This window comes from Medicago truncatula, chromosome 2, assembly GCF_003473485.1.
Source record: "Medicago truncatula cultivar Jemalong A17 chromosome 2, MtrunA17r5.0-ANR, whole genome shotgun sequence".
Lineage (NCBI taxonomy): Eukaryota > Viridiplantae > Streptophyta > Magnoliopsida > Fabales > Fabaceae > Medicago > Medicago truncatula.
Window position 1 is genome coordinate 43,561,038 of NC_053043.1, and position 14,926 is coordinate 43,575,963.

Here is a 14,926-nt window from a genome sequence, read left to right on the forward strand (position 1 = left end):
ATTAGAATTGATGTAACATTCAAACCATGTATTATTAGTTGATTTTGAAATTATGTTGATTTTGAAGCTGTTATAATAGGAAAAGTTAAGATGAAAAGTCGGGATGCGTAAAACATCACTTTGAATATGATGATCGGTTTTTAGTATTATTTTGTTGAAATTTCTTATGAACGACACCGAAATGGGTTGCACCGTTTCTTGGAAGAAAAAAAAAAGAAAGTAATTAAGTATGAGAATTATTAATGATAATGGATATACTCAGAACTTACTAGACACACACGTGGGGAAAAAAAAAAAAACATAACACACATAACTTTCCCTTTCCTTTCTCCTATCACTCCCGTTAGCTCTCTGTCCCTCATTCCTCTTCTTCCATTTCTTTTTCCTTCCTTTCCCAAATCAACCAATTTCATCACCAAATCAATCATCCTTAAGAATAATTGATCATCTAAGTAAAGCAACTTCATATTCAAGCTCTATTGGTATAAATTTGGGGGTTAGGGTTTGTGCTTTGAAGTAGAAGGAGAATACCCATATTGTGAGAGTTGCTCATTGAGACTCTTTGAGGTATATTTATCGACTTACAATTCTCAATTAGTGTTTATTTACACATGAAGATTCGTTTAGAAATTATTTTGTAGGTTAGAATGAATAATGTAGGGATTTTATGGTTAACTCTAGTTAGAGAAGTGGTAGAATGAGTTTCTAATTCATGAGAAAATATTATTGATGTTCAGATTCGGTGGAAATTGCTCAGGTGGTCATTCGGAAAGGCATCACTAGGAATTGAGTTCTTTCGTCATATATGTGAAACAATTTTGGGTTGTAAGGATTCATAGATATGTGAATAGGGATTAATTTTGCTATATATTTGGAACTAAAACTTCATTTCAGTTTTTTTTTGTTTTCAAATGCATTCTTATAGTTTTGGTTTGGTAAGTTATATGACATTTAATAGGTTGAAAATGTGGCTTTGGTTCTCAAGAACTCCTAATTTAAATGGATTTCATGGGGGCTTAAACAAGGTAAAATTTGTAGTTATTATTCAATTAATTGTGTAATTGATAGACTCAATCATAAGTCTATACAAGGTAAAGCTAAAATCGATTGATTTACTTTCATACTTTGTTTTGGTTTGTGAGGATAAAGATTCAAATGAATGAAGTTGCAGTACAAGGTCCTATAAAAAGTCTGCTGCAAATATGGACTTGATGACATCTACATGGATTGATTATTGGTAAATTAATCTTTTTGTAGTTGTTTTTTAATTTTGATGTCTAATATTATCATGGCCAATGCTTTTTATTCTATAGCTAATTTGGTTCTAGATTTTCAGTTGATGACATCAAAGACCATTGATAAGTTGTTGTCGGTTTTTTAGGGTATTAGGCCTTTTAATTTTGAGATTTTAAATTTAATTTTACTATTTTCCTTGCAGGTACTGTTAAGTTGAAATAAGCTTTAACAATATGCCATGGCTCCATTTGGTAGTTGAAAGAAATGCACAATAATAGGTAAAAATCTTCACTTTTTATCTCTCCCACTCATACAATAAAAAGAAAAACCTTGACCATGTGTATTAGATAAATTTCAAATTTGCAATGTTAGGATATATCCATTACTGAGAATAATTAATGTTCAGCTGAATGATATGTTCGATTTAAGATGATTTATGAGTAACCTAGAGGAAGTAATATGAAGGCTAATATAAAGGCTAACCAAAAACCATTCTTTACAACATTTGCACTTCCTTTTGTGCTGTTGTTATTTTAAGAGTTTTTGATGTCTAATATTATCATGGCCAATGCTTTTTATTCTATAGCTGATTTGGTTCTAGATTTTCACTTAATGTTCCATTCCAGATGTTGAAACAACGGTTCATTTGGTGTCTTTTTCATTTTTAATCATCTCTTTTCAAATTATTTGCAGCAACTGAGCAAAGCTTATTTCCATGAGAATAATGCCAATAGAACTATCTGATAAATCATAACTGATTGTGGGTGCTGATTATCACTCTTTTAATTTTACTAAACAGGGTTTGTCTTTTTGATTGGCTCTTTTAGAACAACTTCATGGTAACTCTTTTCAGGCTAAAATATGTTTTTCTAAAATTTAATGTTCCTTCTTTTAGTTAGATGTTGATCAAGAGTGTCCTTTGAAGTTTGCTTCTGATTCTTTTGACATGAATTTGTAGAGAAGCATTGATTTTTAAAGCACTGGTTATAAAGAAGCATAGACTTTTTTTTTTTTTTTTTTATGGAATCAAAACTTTTAGGCTAGATGTCATGCTGATTTTAACACGCTTTTTTGGTGATATTAACATGCTTGAAGCATAAACATGAAGAATGGACTACATGTCATGCTGATTTAATCAATTTTCGGGCTTAAATATATCCTAAGAATTACCATAAACCTCTTGATGAAGTTTAAGCAGGACAACAAAAGCATGATCTCCAAGGTAATAGATATATTTCATGATATTTATCTTTGGCTATCAACAAATCTGATGTATCGGATTGTAAGTTGACATATTTTAAATGCTATAAATATAGTGTTTTTATCTTTGGCTATCAACAAATCTGATGTATCGAATTTCTCATCAATTGGAGAGTTTACATGGTCGTGAGTTGCTTTATCAGGGAAAATCAATTTGATGAATGTGTCATCATCTATTGTCTTTCACGAATGGACTGTGAAAAGGTCACTGAAAAGTTACAGATTGGTATTTTCTTGTGATGAACTGTCTGTGATTTTCTTGTGTTCAAGCTCTTCTTTCTTTATCTTCCCCTTTTTATCATTCTTTGTTGTTTGTGTTTCATTGTCTCTATCTGATATGAGATCTGATAAACCATGACTGCTCTCTTGTGACCTCCTGCACTCTTAGTCTTATGTAAATGCGGATGAGGCATCTAATTGTGTGGCTTGTGATTTTATCAGAAGCATGTTTGGTAGTAGCATTCATTTTAAGCACTTCAATTGCAGCATACATAATTATATGATATGATAATGTTGGGTGGTGAGTCCTTGAGTTTTTAGTCATTTGTATATTGTTCAATTTTGATCAATAAGATTTGTACAAAAAATTAACGCCGGAACTTTATGAAGGTTGCCCATGTATGGAGAATTGAAGCTTGCCCTGTTCATATTCATGTGGTATCCCAAAACTAAGGTAAGAACATAACATGTTTGAGGGAATGTCTATTTGGACACTTAGTTTCACCCTGGATGGAGTACATATTTATTTGTGAATGGTGAAAATTCTATTGAAATTCTGTTGAAATCTTTAATCACATATTTACTTTTTTGTTTGGGATGTTCCAGGCCTAGAGGCGGTCGAGGTGGAGGTCCTGCCTTGCTGAATCGTGGCGATGGGTAAGTTTCTGAGATCAATAGTGATTAGTACTTTGTTTATTTATTTTAGTGAAATCTGTAAATTTAACTTGTTACCTATTCACTGAACTCCTCGTTTGGTATCCATTTTCGAAGAAAAAAAATCTCTTTTTAAAGCAAAATAATCACTTTTATATTAGTTTCTTATAAAAAAAGATTACTTTTTTAAAACAAAATAATCACTTTTGTACCAGTTTGATAAATATTTACAAAAAAAAAAAAAAAAAAGCATCTAAAAGAAAAATCGAACAAATGCTTAAAATCATAAGCATTTTTTCAGTAGCTTCTTAGAAAACTACGTAGACAAGAAATTAGCGAAAGAGGCTCCTTTACACAATAAACCAAACCTAAATCAAAGAAGTGGAAAATACGTAAAAAAAATTAAGGCTAAATGAAGAAAAGTAAATTACACCAACTATAGAAAAGCAAGGTTATGGCTAAGCAATATGTAATTCTCAAAAAGAAGATAAACTAATGCAATATTAAACATAAAATGTTTTTATGTTGTACTAGACTCTAGACAATGTCATTGATTCAAAGTTGAAACTTTGATTCAAAGTTACTCTTTATTTCAAATCTAAAATCAAAATAAAATGGGTTTCAATAAAATTTAGGAAGAAGTTTTCTTAACATCTTCCTAATCACATGTTGAAACTCGTGATGGGAAGATTCTTCTCCTTCTTCTGGAAATTTGTTCAAATCAAATTCGCAATCTGCTTCATCGTTTAAATCAAAATCCTTTAGCACTCTTGGTAATTTTTTTTCTTCTTCGTTGCCATTTTTTTCTTGTATCTTTTTAAACACAGCTTCAACCATATCTTGAAATTTTTTCAACTCAAATTGATACTCTTCTTCGGTTAAATCATGATCCATTAGAACTCTTGATGAAACTTCTCCTTCTTCGTTGCAAATTTTTTCTTGTATCTTGTCAAATGAATCTTCAACTATTTCTCCTTCTCCTTCACTTTTTTCAAACGAATCTTCCACTCTTTCTTCTTTTTGAATATTCATAGAGTCTTTTATTTTTGCCATCAGATTTGTTATTCTAATTTGCACTTAAATTTTTAACAACATTACAGTCTTATTTATATAATTTCTACTCTCACTATTATATGTAACAAAAGTTTGTTATAAAATCCCTCAAAAAAAAAAGTTTGTTATAAAAAAAAAAAAACTTGGATTTTTTCATATACAACGGTTTCATTATTGTAGGTAACAAATTACGTTAATCTTTTAACAATAATATAACAAATATAAAATTTATTCAAAAAACAATAATAACAAATATAATAAAAATTCTTTATTCAAAAATATATAATAATTTATTTTATCTTTTCAATAACACAAACAATAGAACATTCTTGCTCCCAATTATATACTGTGATAGATTATTATTATTATTATTATTTATTTTTATTTGTATTATTATTATTATTATATATAAATAAGAAAACACCACTTTCTCCCTCGCATCGTTCATTCTTATTATAACAAACAGATACATAACAAAACTCTAAAGTTTTTCCTCATTCACCCATCAACCAGCAATCGCTCATACCAAAATCCATTCATCCTTCATCAATCTAACTCCCAAACAGGTCCCCCAATCGGTTCCTAATCTAATTTCCCCTCTCTAATTTCCAAATTCATTTGCCCTAAATCTTCACTTCATCAATCTAATTCCCAAAACCTTCAATCATCAGGTCACTTCGATCAGATTATCGTTAATCTTACTTTGCTGCTGCAAACAGGTTCCTAAATCCTTCACTTTGCTCGGGCCGTTGCTCACTTAGCTCATCTCACTTGGCTGCTGCAAACAGGTTCCAAACTCTTTTTTCTCCTTCTCTTGTTTTTATGTTGTAAACTATGCTAACTGAATTGGGTATGCACAATTTGAATGCCTATATGTTAAGGTTTTGATTTGGGCTGTTTTATAGATATATATGTTTTTGTGTTGTTTGCTTCATGGTTATTTTTTTTGTAATTAGTAATTAGGGAGAACAGATTTTGGATAGATAATTTTGTTTTTGTTTTGAGTTTAATTAGAATACTGACAGTGAAAAAAATAAATCACGGTCAACCAATTAAATAAAATCTAGACTAATAAATGTCAAATCTTAGTTTTTTTTTTTTTTAAACTCTTTTTTCTCCTTCTCTTTTGTTTTTGTTTTTAATGAGTAATTAGGGAGAACGGTTGGTCTTTTTTTTTTCATAGTATTTTTACTATGCTTTAGGTTATGTTCTTTGACATAAAACTGTGTCCATGATTAGTTTTACAGAGAGACCAATTTATTTGAAATTTCCGTGATTAGTCTTTATAAGAAGAAGATATAAGCAAAATCTTAGTTTCCCGTAAGTTCTTAACACTTGATATTAAATTATCAAGTGATATACTGTCCATGACTAATATTGTAGTGTTGTGTAAATAATGCATTAGCAATGGAAGTACCTGATAATAGAAAGTGGATCGATAACCGTACTGATCCTAATCAGGAAGTTACTGAAGAATTTAAAATCGGAGTTCTTGAATTTGTTGAGTATGCTTTGGAACATGATAAAGATAACGTTGGAGGAGGGAGTATTAGATGCCCTTGTAAGAAATGCAAGTGTGCGAAATTTCAAATTCCAGACATGGTAAAGTTACATCTCTGTAAGATGGGATTTATGAGTAATTATTATCATTGGACGAGCCATGGTGAACCGAGTCCCCCAATTCCCCCGGTGGTTGTAAGTCACTCATATTATGGAAGTAGAGGCCGTAGAGAATTATTTGGAAATTATGAGCAATTAGTAATGGATGCTGCAGGACCAAAAATTGGTAATTACCTAGAGCAAGAAGGTCAAGACGAGGGAGAAACAATGCTAGAAGATCCTAATGAAGAAGCAGAAAGATTCTTTGAAATGTTGAAGGCCGCGCAAACTCCATTATGGGATGGTTGTAGTAAATATTCCACATTGTCAGCTTCTTTAACGTTATTAAGTTTAAAAGCAGAATATGGTTTTTCCCAGGGTTGCTTTAATGCATTGGCGCAATTTATCGGAAATGCATTGCCAGATAGTAACACTATGCCTAAAAATTATTATCGAGCGAAGAAATCAATTGAGGAGCTAGGTTTGGGATGTTCGAAGATTGAATGTTGCCCAAATGGATGTATGCTGTATTATAAGGAGGATGAAGTGCTCCAAAGTTGTAAAATATGTGGAGAGGAACGATATACACATGTCAGAAGACGGGGAAAGGATGAATTAGTTCCACGAAAACATATGTGGTACTTCCCTCTTGTTCCGCGACTACAACGTTTGTATTCCTCGATACAAACAGCCCGCGAAATGAGATGGCATCGTGAGAAACCAATGGTGAATGGATCTTTGTCTCATCCATCAGATGCAGAAGCTTGGAAACACTTTGATGAAGCATGGCCTTCTTTCGCTGAAGAACCTCGAAATGTTAGATTAGGTTTATGTTCGGATGGCTTTGCTCCATTTGATAAAACAGGAAGGCGTTATTCTTCATGGCCTGTCATTATTACTCCTTACAATTTGCCACCGTGGATGTGTATGAGAAGGGAGTTTATGTTTTTGACCATTTTAATTCCTGGTCCTTCCGACCCAACGAGGAGAATTGACGTGTATTTGCGCCCTCTGATAGATGAATTGAAAATGTTGTGGGAGGATGGAGTTGTGACTTATGATGTGTCGTTGAAGCAAAATTTTTTGATGAAGGCGGCTGTAATGTGGACGATCAATGATTTTCCAGCATATGGGATGTTAAGTGGATGGATGACAATGGGAAAACGAGCTTGCCCAATTTGCATGGAGCGCTCTAAGGCATTTACCCTTGATACTAGTAAAAAGACCTCATGGTTTGATTGTCATAGACAGTTTTTACCACAAGATCATCCGTTTAGAAGGAATAAGACTGCATTTACAAAAGATACAGTTGAGACGTCAACTCCTCCGCGAAGGCTGAGCGGTGAAGAAGTGTGGGAAATAGTTAAAGATTTACCAAGCGTTGAGGAATCTGTAGAACATTATCCTTCAGACTATAGGGTTAAGCATAACTGGACAAAGCGTAGTATATTTTGGGAACTACCGTATTGGAAAACTCATCTTCTTCGACATAATCTTGATGTGATGCACATAGAGAGAAATGTGTTTCTTAATATTTTGTTCACAGTAATGGACACCAAAGGTAAGACAAAAGATAATTACAAATCTAGGAAGGACTTAGAAGCACACTGTAAGCGTAAGGGCCTAGAGCTGCAGCCTGGTAAGAATGGTAACATTGTAAAACCAAAGGCACCATATACGTTAACCAAACAACAAAGAATAGCTGTATGTGAATGGGTCAAAAATCTTAGGCTTCCGGATGGTTATGCTTCTAATTTGAGTAGATGTGTTGACTTGAAGGAAGCAAAGTTATCTGGTATGAAGAGTCACGATTGCCATGTATTCTTGCAACGTCTTATACCATTAGCATTCAAAGCCTTGCCCAAACCTATATTGAACACACTTACTGAATTCAGCAACTTCTTTAGAGAAATTACTTCATCGTTATTGATGGAAGATAAATTGCGTGTCTTGGAGCAAAACATCCCAATCATTATGTGCAAATTAGAACAAATATTTCCTCCAAGCTTCTTTGACTCAATGGAACATCTTCCTATTCATTTAGCTTATGAAGCAAGAGTTGGCGGTCCCGTACAGTATAGATGGATGTATCCATTCGAAAGGTCAGAATATACAATCTCCTCATTACTTTTCTTATTTCTTTTCATTTGCCTAAGCTTAATCTTGATTTGGTCAATAGGTTCATACGGTCTTTAAAACAAAAGGTAACAAATCAGGCCTATGTTGAAGGTTCAATGTGTAAAGAATACCTACTGGAGGAGTCGACAACATTTGCTTCGTATTATCATCCCCCAGATATTTTATCAAGGAGAACAAGAGTTCTACGGAATGATGATGGAGGAGAATCTTCTATGAATCCTCCGTTGTCAATCTTTAACTATCGAGGCCGTCCTTATGGAAAATGTACCACTTCTTTCATAAATGATAAGGAAATGAAAGCTGCACATTTGTATATTCTTTTAAATTGTCCCGAGGTGGCGCCTTATATTACGTAAGTATTTCCAAAACATAGCATGACTACTTTATCATATGTAAATTGAAGTCTGATTTGTTTATTATATATGTAGCATGTACTCCGATATGTTACGGGAACTTGATCCAGAGCTTAACGAAGCAGATTTGGACAAACAAGTATCCACGACATTTCCAGCATGGTTTAAAAGATATGTATGTGAATCTCTATTCGTTAAAAGTATATTAACCTTCTTTTTTAGGTTGAAATTAACAAAACTTTTTCGCGCTTAGGTGCTTGATTTCAAAAATGCGATAGATGATGCGCTTTTAAGAAGTTTGGCATGGGGCCCAAGTAGATCAGTCACCAAGTGGCCTAATTATCTTATCAATGGATACAAGTTTGTGACAAAATCTAAAAATGAAGGGATGAGTACAACAAATTGCAATGTATGCGTTCGAGGAGGGCAATATGAATCTTTGGAAAATAATTACTATGGGGTTTTGACGGACATTGTTGAGTTACAGTACACATGCCATCCATCAAAAAAGGTGGTTTTATTTCAATGTGATTGGTTTGATCCTAGTTCTCAAGGGACAAGGATAGATAACTATGGAAACGTTGAAATAAAAAAATCTAGGAGATATAACAATTATGATCCTTTTATATTAGCCCAACAAGCAGAGCAAGTGTATTTTACATCCTTTCCTGAAGGGAAACAAGGTTGGCTCGGTGTCATCAAAACCAAAGCACGCAGCACAATTCAATATTCGGAAAAAAATGTACCCGAAACAACTCATGCATACCAGGATGATGCTGAACAACAAATGCCTGTGTTTGTTTCAGATGATGATTTTCAACAATGCATTGTTGACACTAATGGTGTAGAAGAAGAAGTAGTACCAATCTCTGTCTTGGACCAACTTGATTTAGAGATAGAAGAACAATATGACGAGTTTGAGGAGGAGGACGAGGAGGATTATGAAGAAGTAGAAGTAGAAGTAGAAGAAGAAATAGAAGGGGAAGAAGAAGAAGATGATGAATTTAGAAGAGGAAAAAGAAGGAGAACAATATGACTAGTCTTTTTTTCTTTTGTTATGTTAAATTTTTTAAACAAATCCTTATGTGTGATTCTTATGCATATTAATGGAAAATGCTAATTGTGCTTATGTTTTAATTTTGTGTGCCTTTTAACTTGTTTATGCCCATGTCTAATTTTGTGCGCCTTTTAACTTTTTTTTTTATGTACAGTAGTTAATTACCTAGTTTTATATGTATATAGATAGATGGAAGACAATGATATTACAAGGGGCAGTGGAAGAGGTGCTGGTATAAGCATCAACAAAGTTAAGGGAAATAAGGGAGGTAAGCATAAAACTACTTTGTCACATTCTTCTAGATTACAAGCACCTAGGCCTGCAGAAACCCAACAATCCCTATCTCAAACACATACTAACTTCCCACCTTTCCTCTCTACTTCAAGTCCACAAATGTCTAATGTCCATGCTCCCACTTCTCAAATACCTACAAATACCCAACAACCCCACTCTACAATGAAACCTACACATCATCTTACATCTAAAACACCTTCAAATATCCAACAATCCCTATCTACAAAGCAGCCTACACATCATCCCATATCTCAAACACATACAAACTTCTCACCTTTCCTCTCTACTTCAAGTCCACAAATGTCTACTGTCCATGCTCCCACTTCTCAAATACCTACAAATACCCAACAACCACACTCTACAAGGAAACCTACACATCATCTTACATCTAAAACACCTTCAAATATCCAACAATCCCTATTTACAAAGCAACCTACACATCATCCCATATCTCAAACACATACAAACTTCCCACCTTTCCTCTCTACTTCAAGTCCACAAATGTCTACTATCCATGCTCCCACTTCTCAAATACCTACAAATACCCAACAACCCCACTCTACAAGGAAACCTACACATCATCTTACATCTAACACACCTTCAAATATCCAACTTCCACAACCTACAAGGCAACCGAAACATCATCCCATATCTCAAACATTTACAAATTTCCCACCTTTCCTCTCTACTCCAAGTCCACAAATGTCTACAATTCATGCTCCCACCTCTCAAATACCTACAAATATCCAATCTCCCCACTCTACTCCTAGTCCACCACATCTTTCTAATACACATAGACCATATGATGTTGTATCTGGTGGTGATCCACATGCATCATCATCATCATGTGATGATTCGTATCCGATAGCTGGGAGTACAGATCCTACTGATAGGCGTATATGGATCCGTCCGGGACCACAGTTAACGTAAGATTTTTTATAAGATTTTCCGTTTAATTCTATAATAACTTGTATCCTTGTATTTTACTACTTGTTTAATTTTATTTTTATAGGTTTGAGCCTGCTGTTAAGCCCCCACGTGACATTACAAAGATTATGAAACGTTTGTTTCAAGGGACTTGGGCAACTTATGGAGAGTTAATGAAAAATGACACGGCTCTTGCAGACTTGTGGTATAACGAGTTTCAGGTACTGTCCTTCTCTTCCTCCAACTTGTGTTTATCGTCCTCGTTGTTAGATTTGTCGCTCAGTCCATTTGTTATTTGGAATTGTCGGTTGAATTTATCTTAGTCCATTTTTTATTTGGAATTGCTTGTATATATTCTATTCCACCGCACTGCCTACCATCATTTTTGGCTCCCTCCCAATTTTGGAGGGTATGGATTGGAATCTGTTACTAGTCTCTTATCAAAATTATAAAATGAAATGTTAGACCAATTAACATATATACAACCCTAATTGTTCAACTGTCGTCGGTACTTTTCTAATTGTCAGTACTTTTCTAATTGTTCAACTGACTTTAATAGTGTCCGGCGGTGGTTAACTGTTGTTGGGTCAACGACAGTTGGAGAAAAAACAATTTCAAAAGTGAAAAGAGAGAATTTTAATGAACATATCTGATAGAGCAGAGCTAATAAAACAGAATAAATCAATAGAAACAAGAGAATAGTGGTGAATATTAATAACTCACAAAAGAGTTACAAGTTCCAGAGCAAAGCTCCTAGTGTGATGTCCGGTTTATCCTATATTAATTACATTGCTTGTATTGCAGAGGATATATAAGTGGCTTCCTGAGCATGATCAAGACATAAAGAAGACTTATCATCATAAGGCATCTGATGGTTACCAAAATACAATGTATCGGGTACGAAGAGGAATGGACAAAGGCGAATGGATCCCTGCTCTATTGCGTGAAAAATTGGAACAAAATTGGGAAGATAGTAAATGGAAGGACAAAGCAGCAGTTAATAAGCGAAATAGAAGATCCTCTAATGGTCCATTGCACACTTGTGGGTCAATTCCAACAATTGAACATTCTAAAAGATTAGTAAGTAAACAAATTATATTTGCAGTAAAGCATAGTGATTTAAATTAATAATAATACTAATCTATTTATTTTGTACTATAGAAAACTGACTCAAACATGACTCCAAGTTGTTGGGAAGTGTATCTAAAGACACACAAAATGAAAGGTGATCCATCAAAGTGGGTATCCTCCAAATCTCAAATGGTTGCGGTAAGTTACAATTCGATGATATTATCATTTTCAGCCCTTTGTCAAATGAACATAAAACAATTGAAAATTATCTAGAATTAGTTATATCCTTTTGTGGACTTGGTATGCTGGTGGCAAGTCAAGGTAATTGGAAAAACTTTAAAATTAGTATTTATAATTGTCCTCATGTGTATATTGATGCATGCTGCTACACTATAACTCTGCCATCATGTGCTATAATTGTTTTTAGTTATTTAATCATGTATATTGTTGTATATTACATGCTTTTGTGCCATAATTTTTAATGTTATGCATGCTTATTATTGTTCATCAGGTTCTGACATCAGAACATTATAATCTTATGTTTCTTCACTTGGAAAGAAGTCATGATAACATGGTTATTAGTTAAAAACTAGTTTTAATTTGTTTAACTTGTTATTGGTTGGTTTGTATATGAATTTAATTGTAGTAATTGATTTAATTTTATATTTTTGTACGTAAGAATTAAGACAAACTCTAATTTTGTAGGATGAATATGAAAGACGGATTTTTGAAAGGAACTCACAACAAACAGAGGGGGATGATGTGTCTAATGACCATCAGTCAGACAACTTCATCTTCTTGGACGTAGTTGGAGGAGTCGACAAGAAAGGACGTATTTATGGTTTGGGGACAGAGGCAGGAAAATACAAGCCTTCTTCATCCAGGTCATCTGATGGCATCTCACCATCTGAATATGAGCATATGAGGACTGCAATATCTAAAATGTCAGCTGAAAACATGGAACTCAAGGAGCGGTTAAAGACTAACGAGGAATTGATTCGTGCATCACAGGAGGAGTCACGTTTAGCTCGAGAGCAGGCACAACAGTCACAGGAGGATTCACGATTGCTCCGAGAGCAGTTCCAGAAATTAATGGAGTCTTTTACACAAGGCCATTCGCATCTACCTCCTTATCAACCTCATCGTTCGAGTTAGGATTAACATCTGTGTCCACCTACTTGATTATTTATCATATTATTTTGAAAATTTAATTATAACTTTTAGTTTAAAGTAAATGTTCTAATACTATTTAATAATTATTTCAATATATTTTGATACAAAAGATAAGTAGTGTGATTCTTGTGAACGCAATCAAAAAGGTTTTTAATCAAATATTAATGTAATTTTTATCATATTTTATCATATTAATGTATTTTATCTTATGATTTTTCATCACCTTGTATTATATTCCAAAATTGTTTTGAGAAATAATTGAGAAATTTCCTAAACTAATTTTAAGGAAAAAAAAAAAAAAACTTATTTGTGACGGAAAACCGGAAAGTCACAAAATTTTTATCTTGCAGTATTGCGTCGGATACCACTGCGACGCTAATCAAATTCTCAGATATTTTGCGACGGGATTGTTCCCTCAGTTATTTGCAACGGTTTCCTCCCTCAGTAATTTGTGACGGATATTTTTAACGTCGGTATTTTGTGACGGAAAACTGGGTGACATATATCCATAATGTGGGAGGCTTAGCGACGGAATTTTGTTGTTTGCGACCATATCTGAGTCGCCGCAATGAGTGACGGAGTTGATATTCCGTCGGTCAATTTTTCCGACCCCCATTATTACGACGGATTTTCGAAGCGTCGCAAAACCCGTCACAAAGTCGTTTGCTACGGAATTTTTAATCATTTGCGACGGAAAACTGCCGTCGCTAAATCTGAGTTTTTTAGTAGTGATGTTAGATTTCACAGGAGCTGTTTTTTTTTTTTTTTTTTTTTTAATTCAAACATAAGCTCATAAAAAAGAGTGAAGTGAGAAGAAAAAATATATTAAAAAAAAGAGTTTTATTTCTTTAGTTTGATATATCCTAGCATTAATTATATATATTTTATTTTTTTTTGTAGTATTATATAATTCGAGTAATAATTTCTAGCATCCTATTAGATCACAAATATCATCAAAGAAGTATTTAAATATCCAGTTTTTTTGTCATTTATTTTATTATTTATGTTTTTTTATATTGCGGTTGCAGAGTCGAATTATGTCATCAACGTTGAGAAAGAAATTTTCAACCAAATGTTTCTAGAATAACCTGTTTATTCCCTTTTATAAAACAACGAAAATATCAAAAAAGCTATTTTTATTATTTTCTAAAATATAACCTTCTCTCCATCACAATGTCTCACTTCAAACAGTTATTCTCATTGTTAACAAATATAAATAACAACTTTAATGTTCCCAGGGTAGTCGTGGTGTATTTGTTTTGGGGGATTGAAATTTGGGTGTGCTGTAACTTGTAAGCTACTACATCTATTTTGGTGGGGTCAGGTAGCGTATAGCTTGTGTTGAATTATGGATTCGATCAGGTGAAGTACATATGCTTCAAAATTGATGATGCATTGTATTGATGCATATTCTCCATTGATATTTGCCCGATACATATCAGAAAAATATTTGATTAAATTTTATTGAATTTATATATTTTGCATTTAGATATTTAACTAATATTTTATTAAAGTATTCATGTCGTATCGTAGTATTGGTTATGTATCGTATCAAATATCCAGGCTTCATAGGTTCGATCTCTCAACGCTTATGTTTTTCAATACCTTTTCAAGTCATTCAAATGTAATAGAGCAAAAGCACGATGTCATTGCAAGACGTTTACCTCAAAATGAATCAGAACATCACTTCAATTCAATGGAGTTTCATCAATGAGAATGTCATGGAAAGAATCAGGTCCATTCTTTACATTCTCACCCACAAAATCTTTGAAAATTATATTTGACTAAACATGCAGAAGATAAATTACTTTAAATAATGCAGTTCTACAACTAAACTTCATAACTATTTAAACATTAACAACTTAAATTGCACTGTTTCAACAAACCACCA

General features: G+C 33.4%; 2 protein-coding genes across 6 annotated transcripts; both read left to right on the forward strand.

The window, feature by feature from the left end:
* The first annotated feature begins 281 nt into the window (after nucleotides 1–281).
* LOC112418982 (cell wall protein DAN4) lies at nucleotides 282–13,194 on the forward strand. 5 transcript variants are annotated; one of them, XM_039830750.1, is made up of 13 exons: nucleotides 284–567; nucleotides 738–1,025; nucleotides 1,150–1,237; nucleotides 1,439–1,514; nucleotides 2,332–2,458; nucleotides 3,106–3,169; nucleotides 3,322–3,372; nucleotides 5,142–5,210; nucleotides 9,756–10,790; nucleotides 10,877–11,012; nucleotides 11,596–11,871; nucleotides 11,953–12,060; nucleotides 12,568–13,194. In XM_039830750.1, exons 9-13 carry the CDS (start codon nucleotides 9,760–9,762, stop codon nucleotides 13,015–13,017), a joined length of 2,001 nt encoding a protein of 666 aa, XP_039686684.1. In that variant the 5' UTR covers nucleotides 284–567; nucleotides 738–1,025; nucleotides 1,150–1,237; nucleotides 1,439–1,514; nucleotides 2,332–2,458; nucleotides 3,106–3,169; nucleotides 3,322–3,372; nucleotides 5,142–5,210; nucleotides 9,756–9,759; the 3' UTR covers nucleotides 13,018–13,194. The 5 variants fall into 5 exon arrangements, with proteins under 5 accessions (XP_039686688.1, XP_039686684.1, XP_039686685.1 ...); XM_039830754.1 differs by lacking the exons at nucleotides 11,596–11,871; nucleotides 11,953–12,060 and having other exon boundaries at nucleotides 282–567; nucleotides 2,036–2,458; XM_039830749.1 differs by lacking the exons at nucleotides 284–567; nucleotides 738–1,025; nucleotides 1,150–1,237; nucleotides 1,439–1,514 and adding an exon at nucleotides 2,938–3,016 and having other exon boundaries at nucleotides 2,036–2,458.
* LOC120578253 (uncharacterized) lies at nucleotides 5,565–9,650 on the forward strand. The gene is made up of 4 exons (XM_039830748.1): nucleotides 5,565–8,123; nucleotides 8,201–8,512; nucleotides 8,589–8,688; nucleotides 8,767–9,650. The coding sequence occupies exons 1-4, from the start codon at nucleotides 5,830–5,832 to the stop codon at nucleotides 9,547–9,549; spliced, it is 3,489 nt and encodes a 1,162-aa protein (XP_039686682.1). The 5' UTR covers nucleotides 5,565–5,829; the 3' UTR covers nucleotides 9,550–9,650.
* Nucleotides 13,195–14,926: the final 1,732 nt, after the last annotated feature.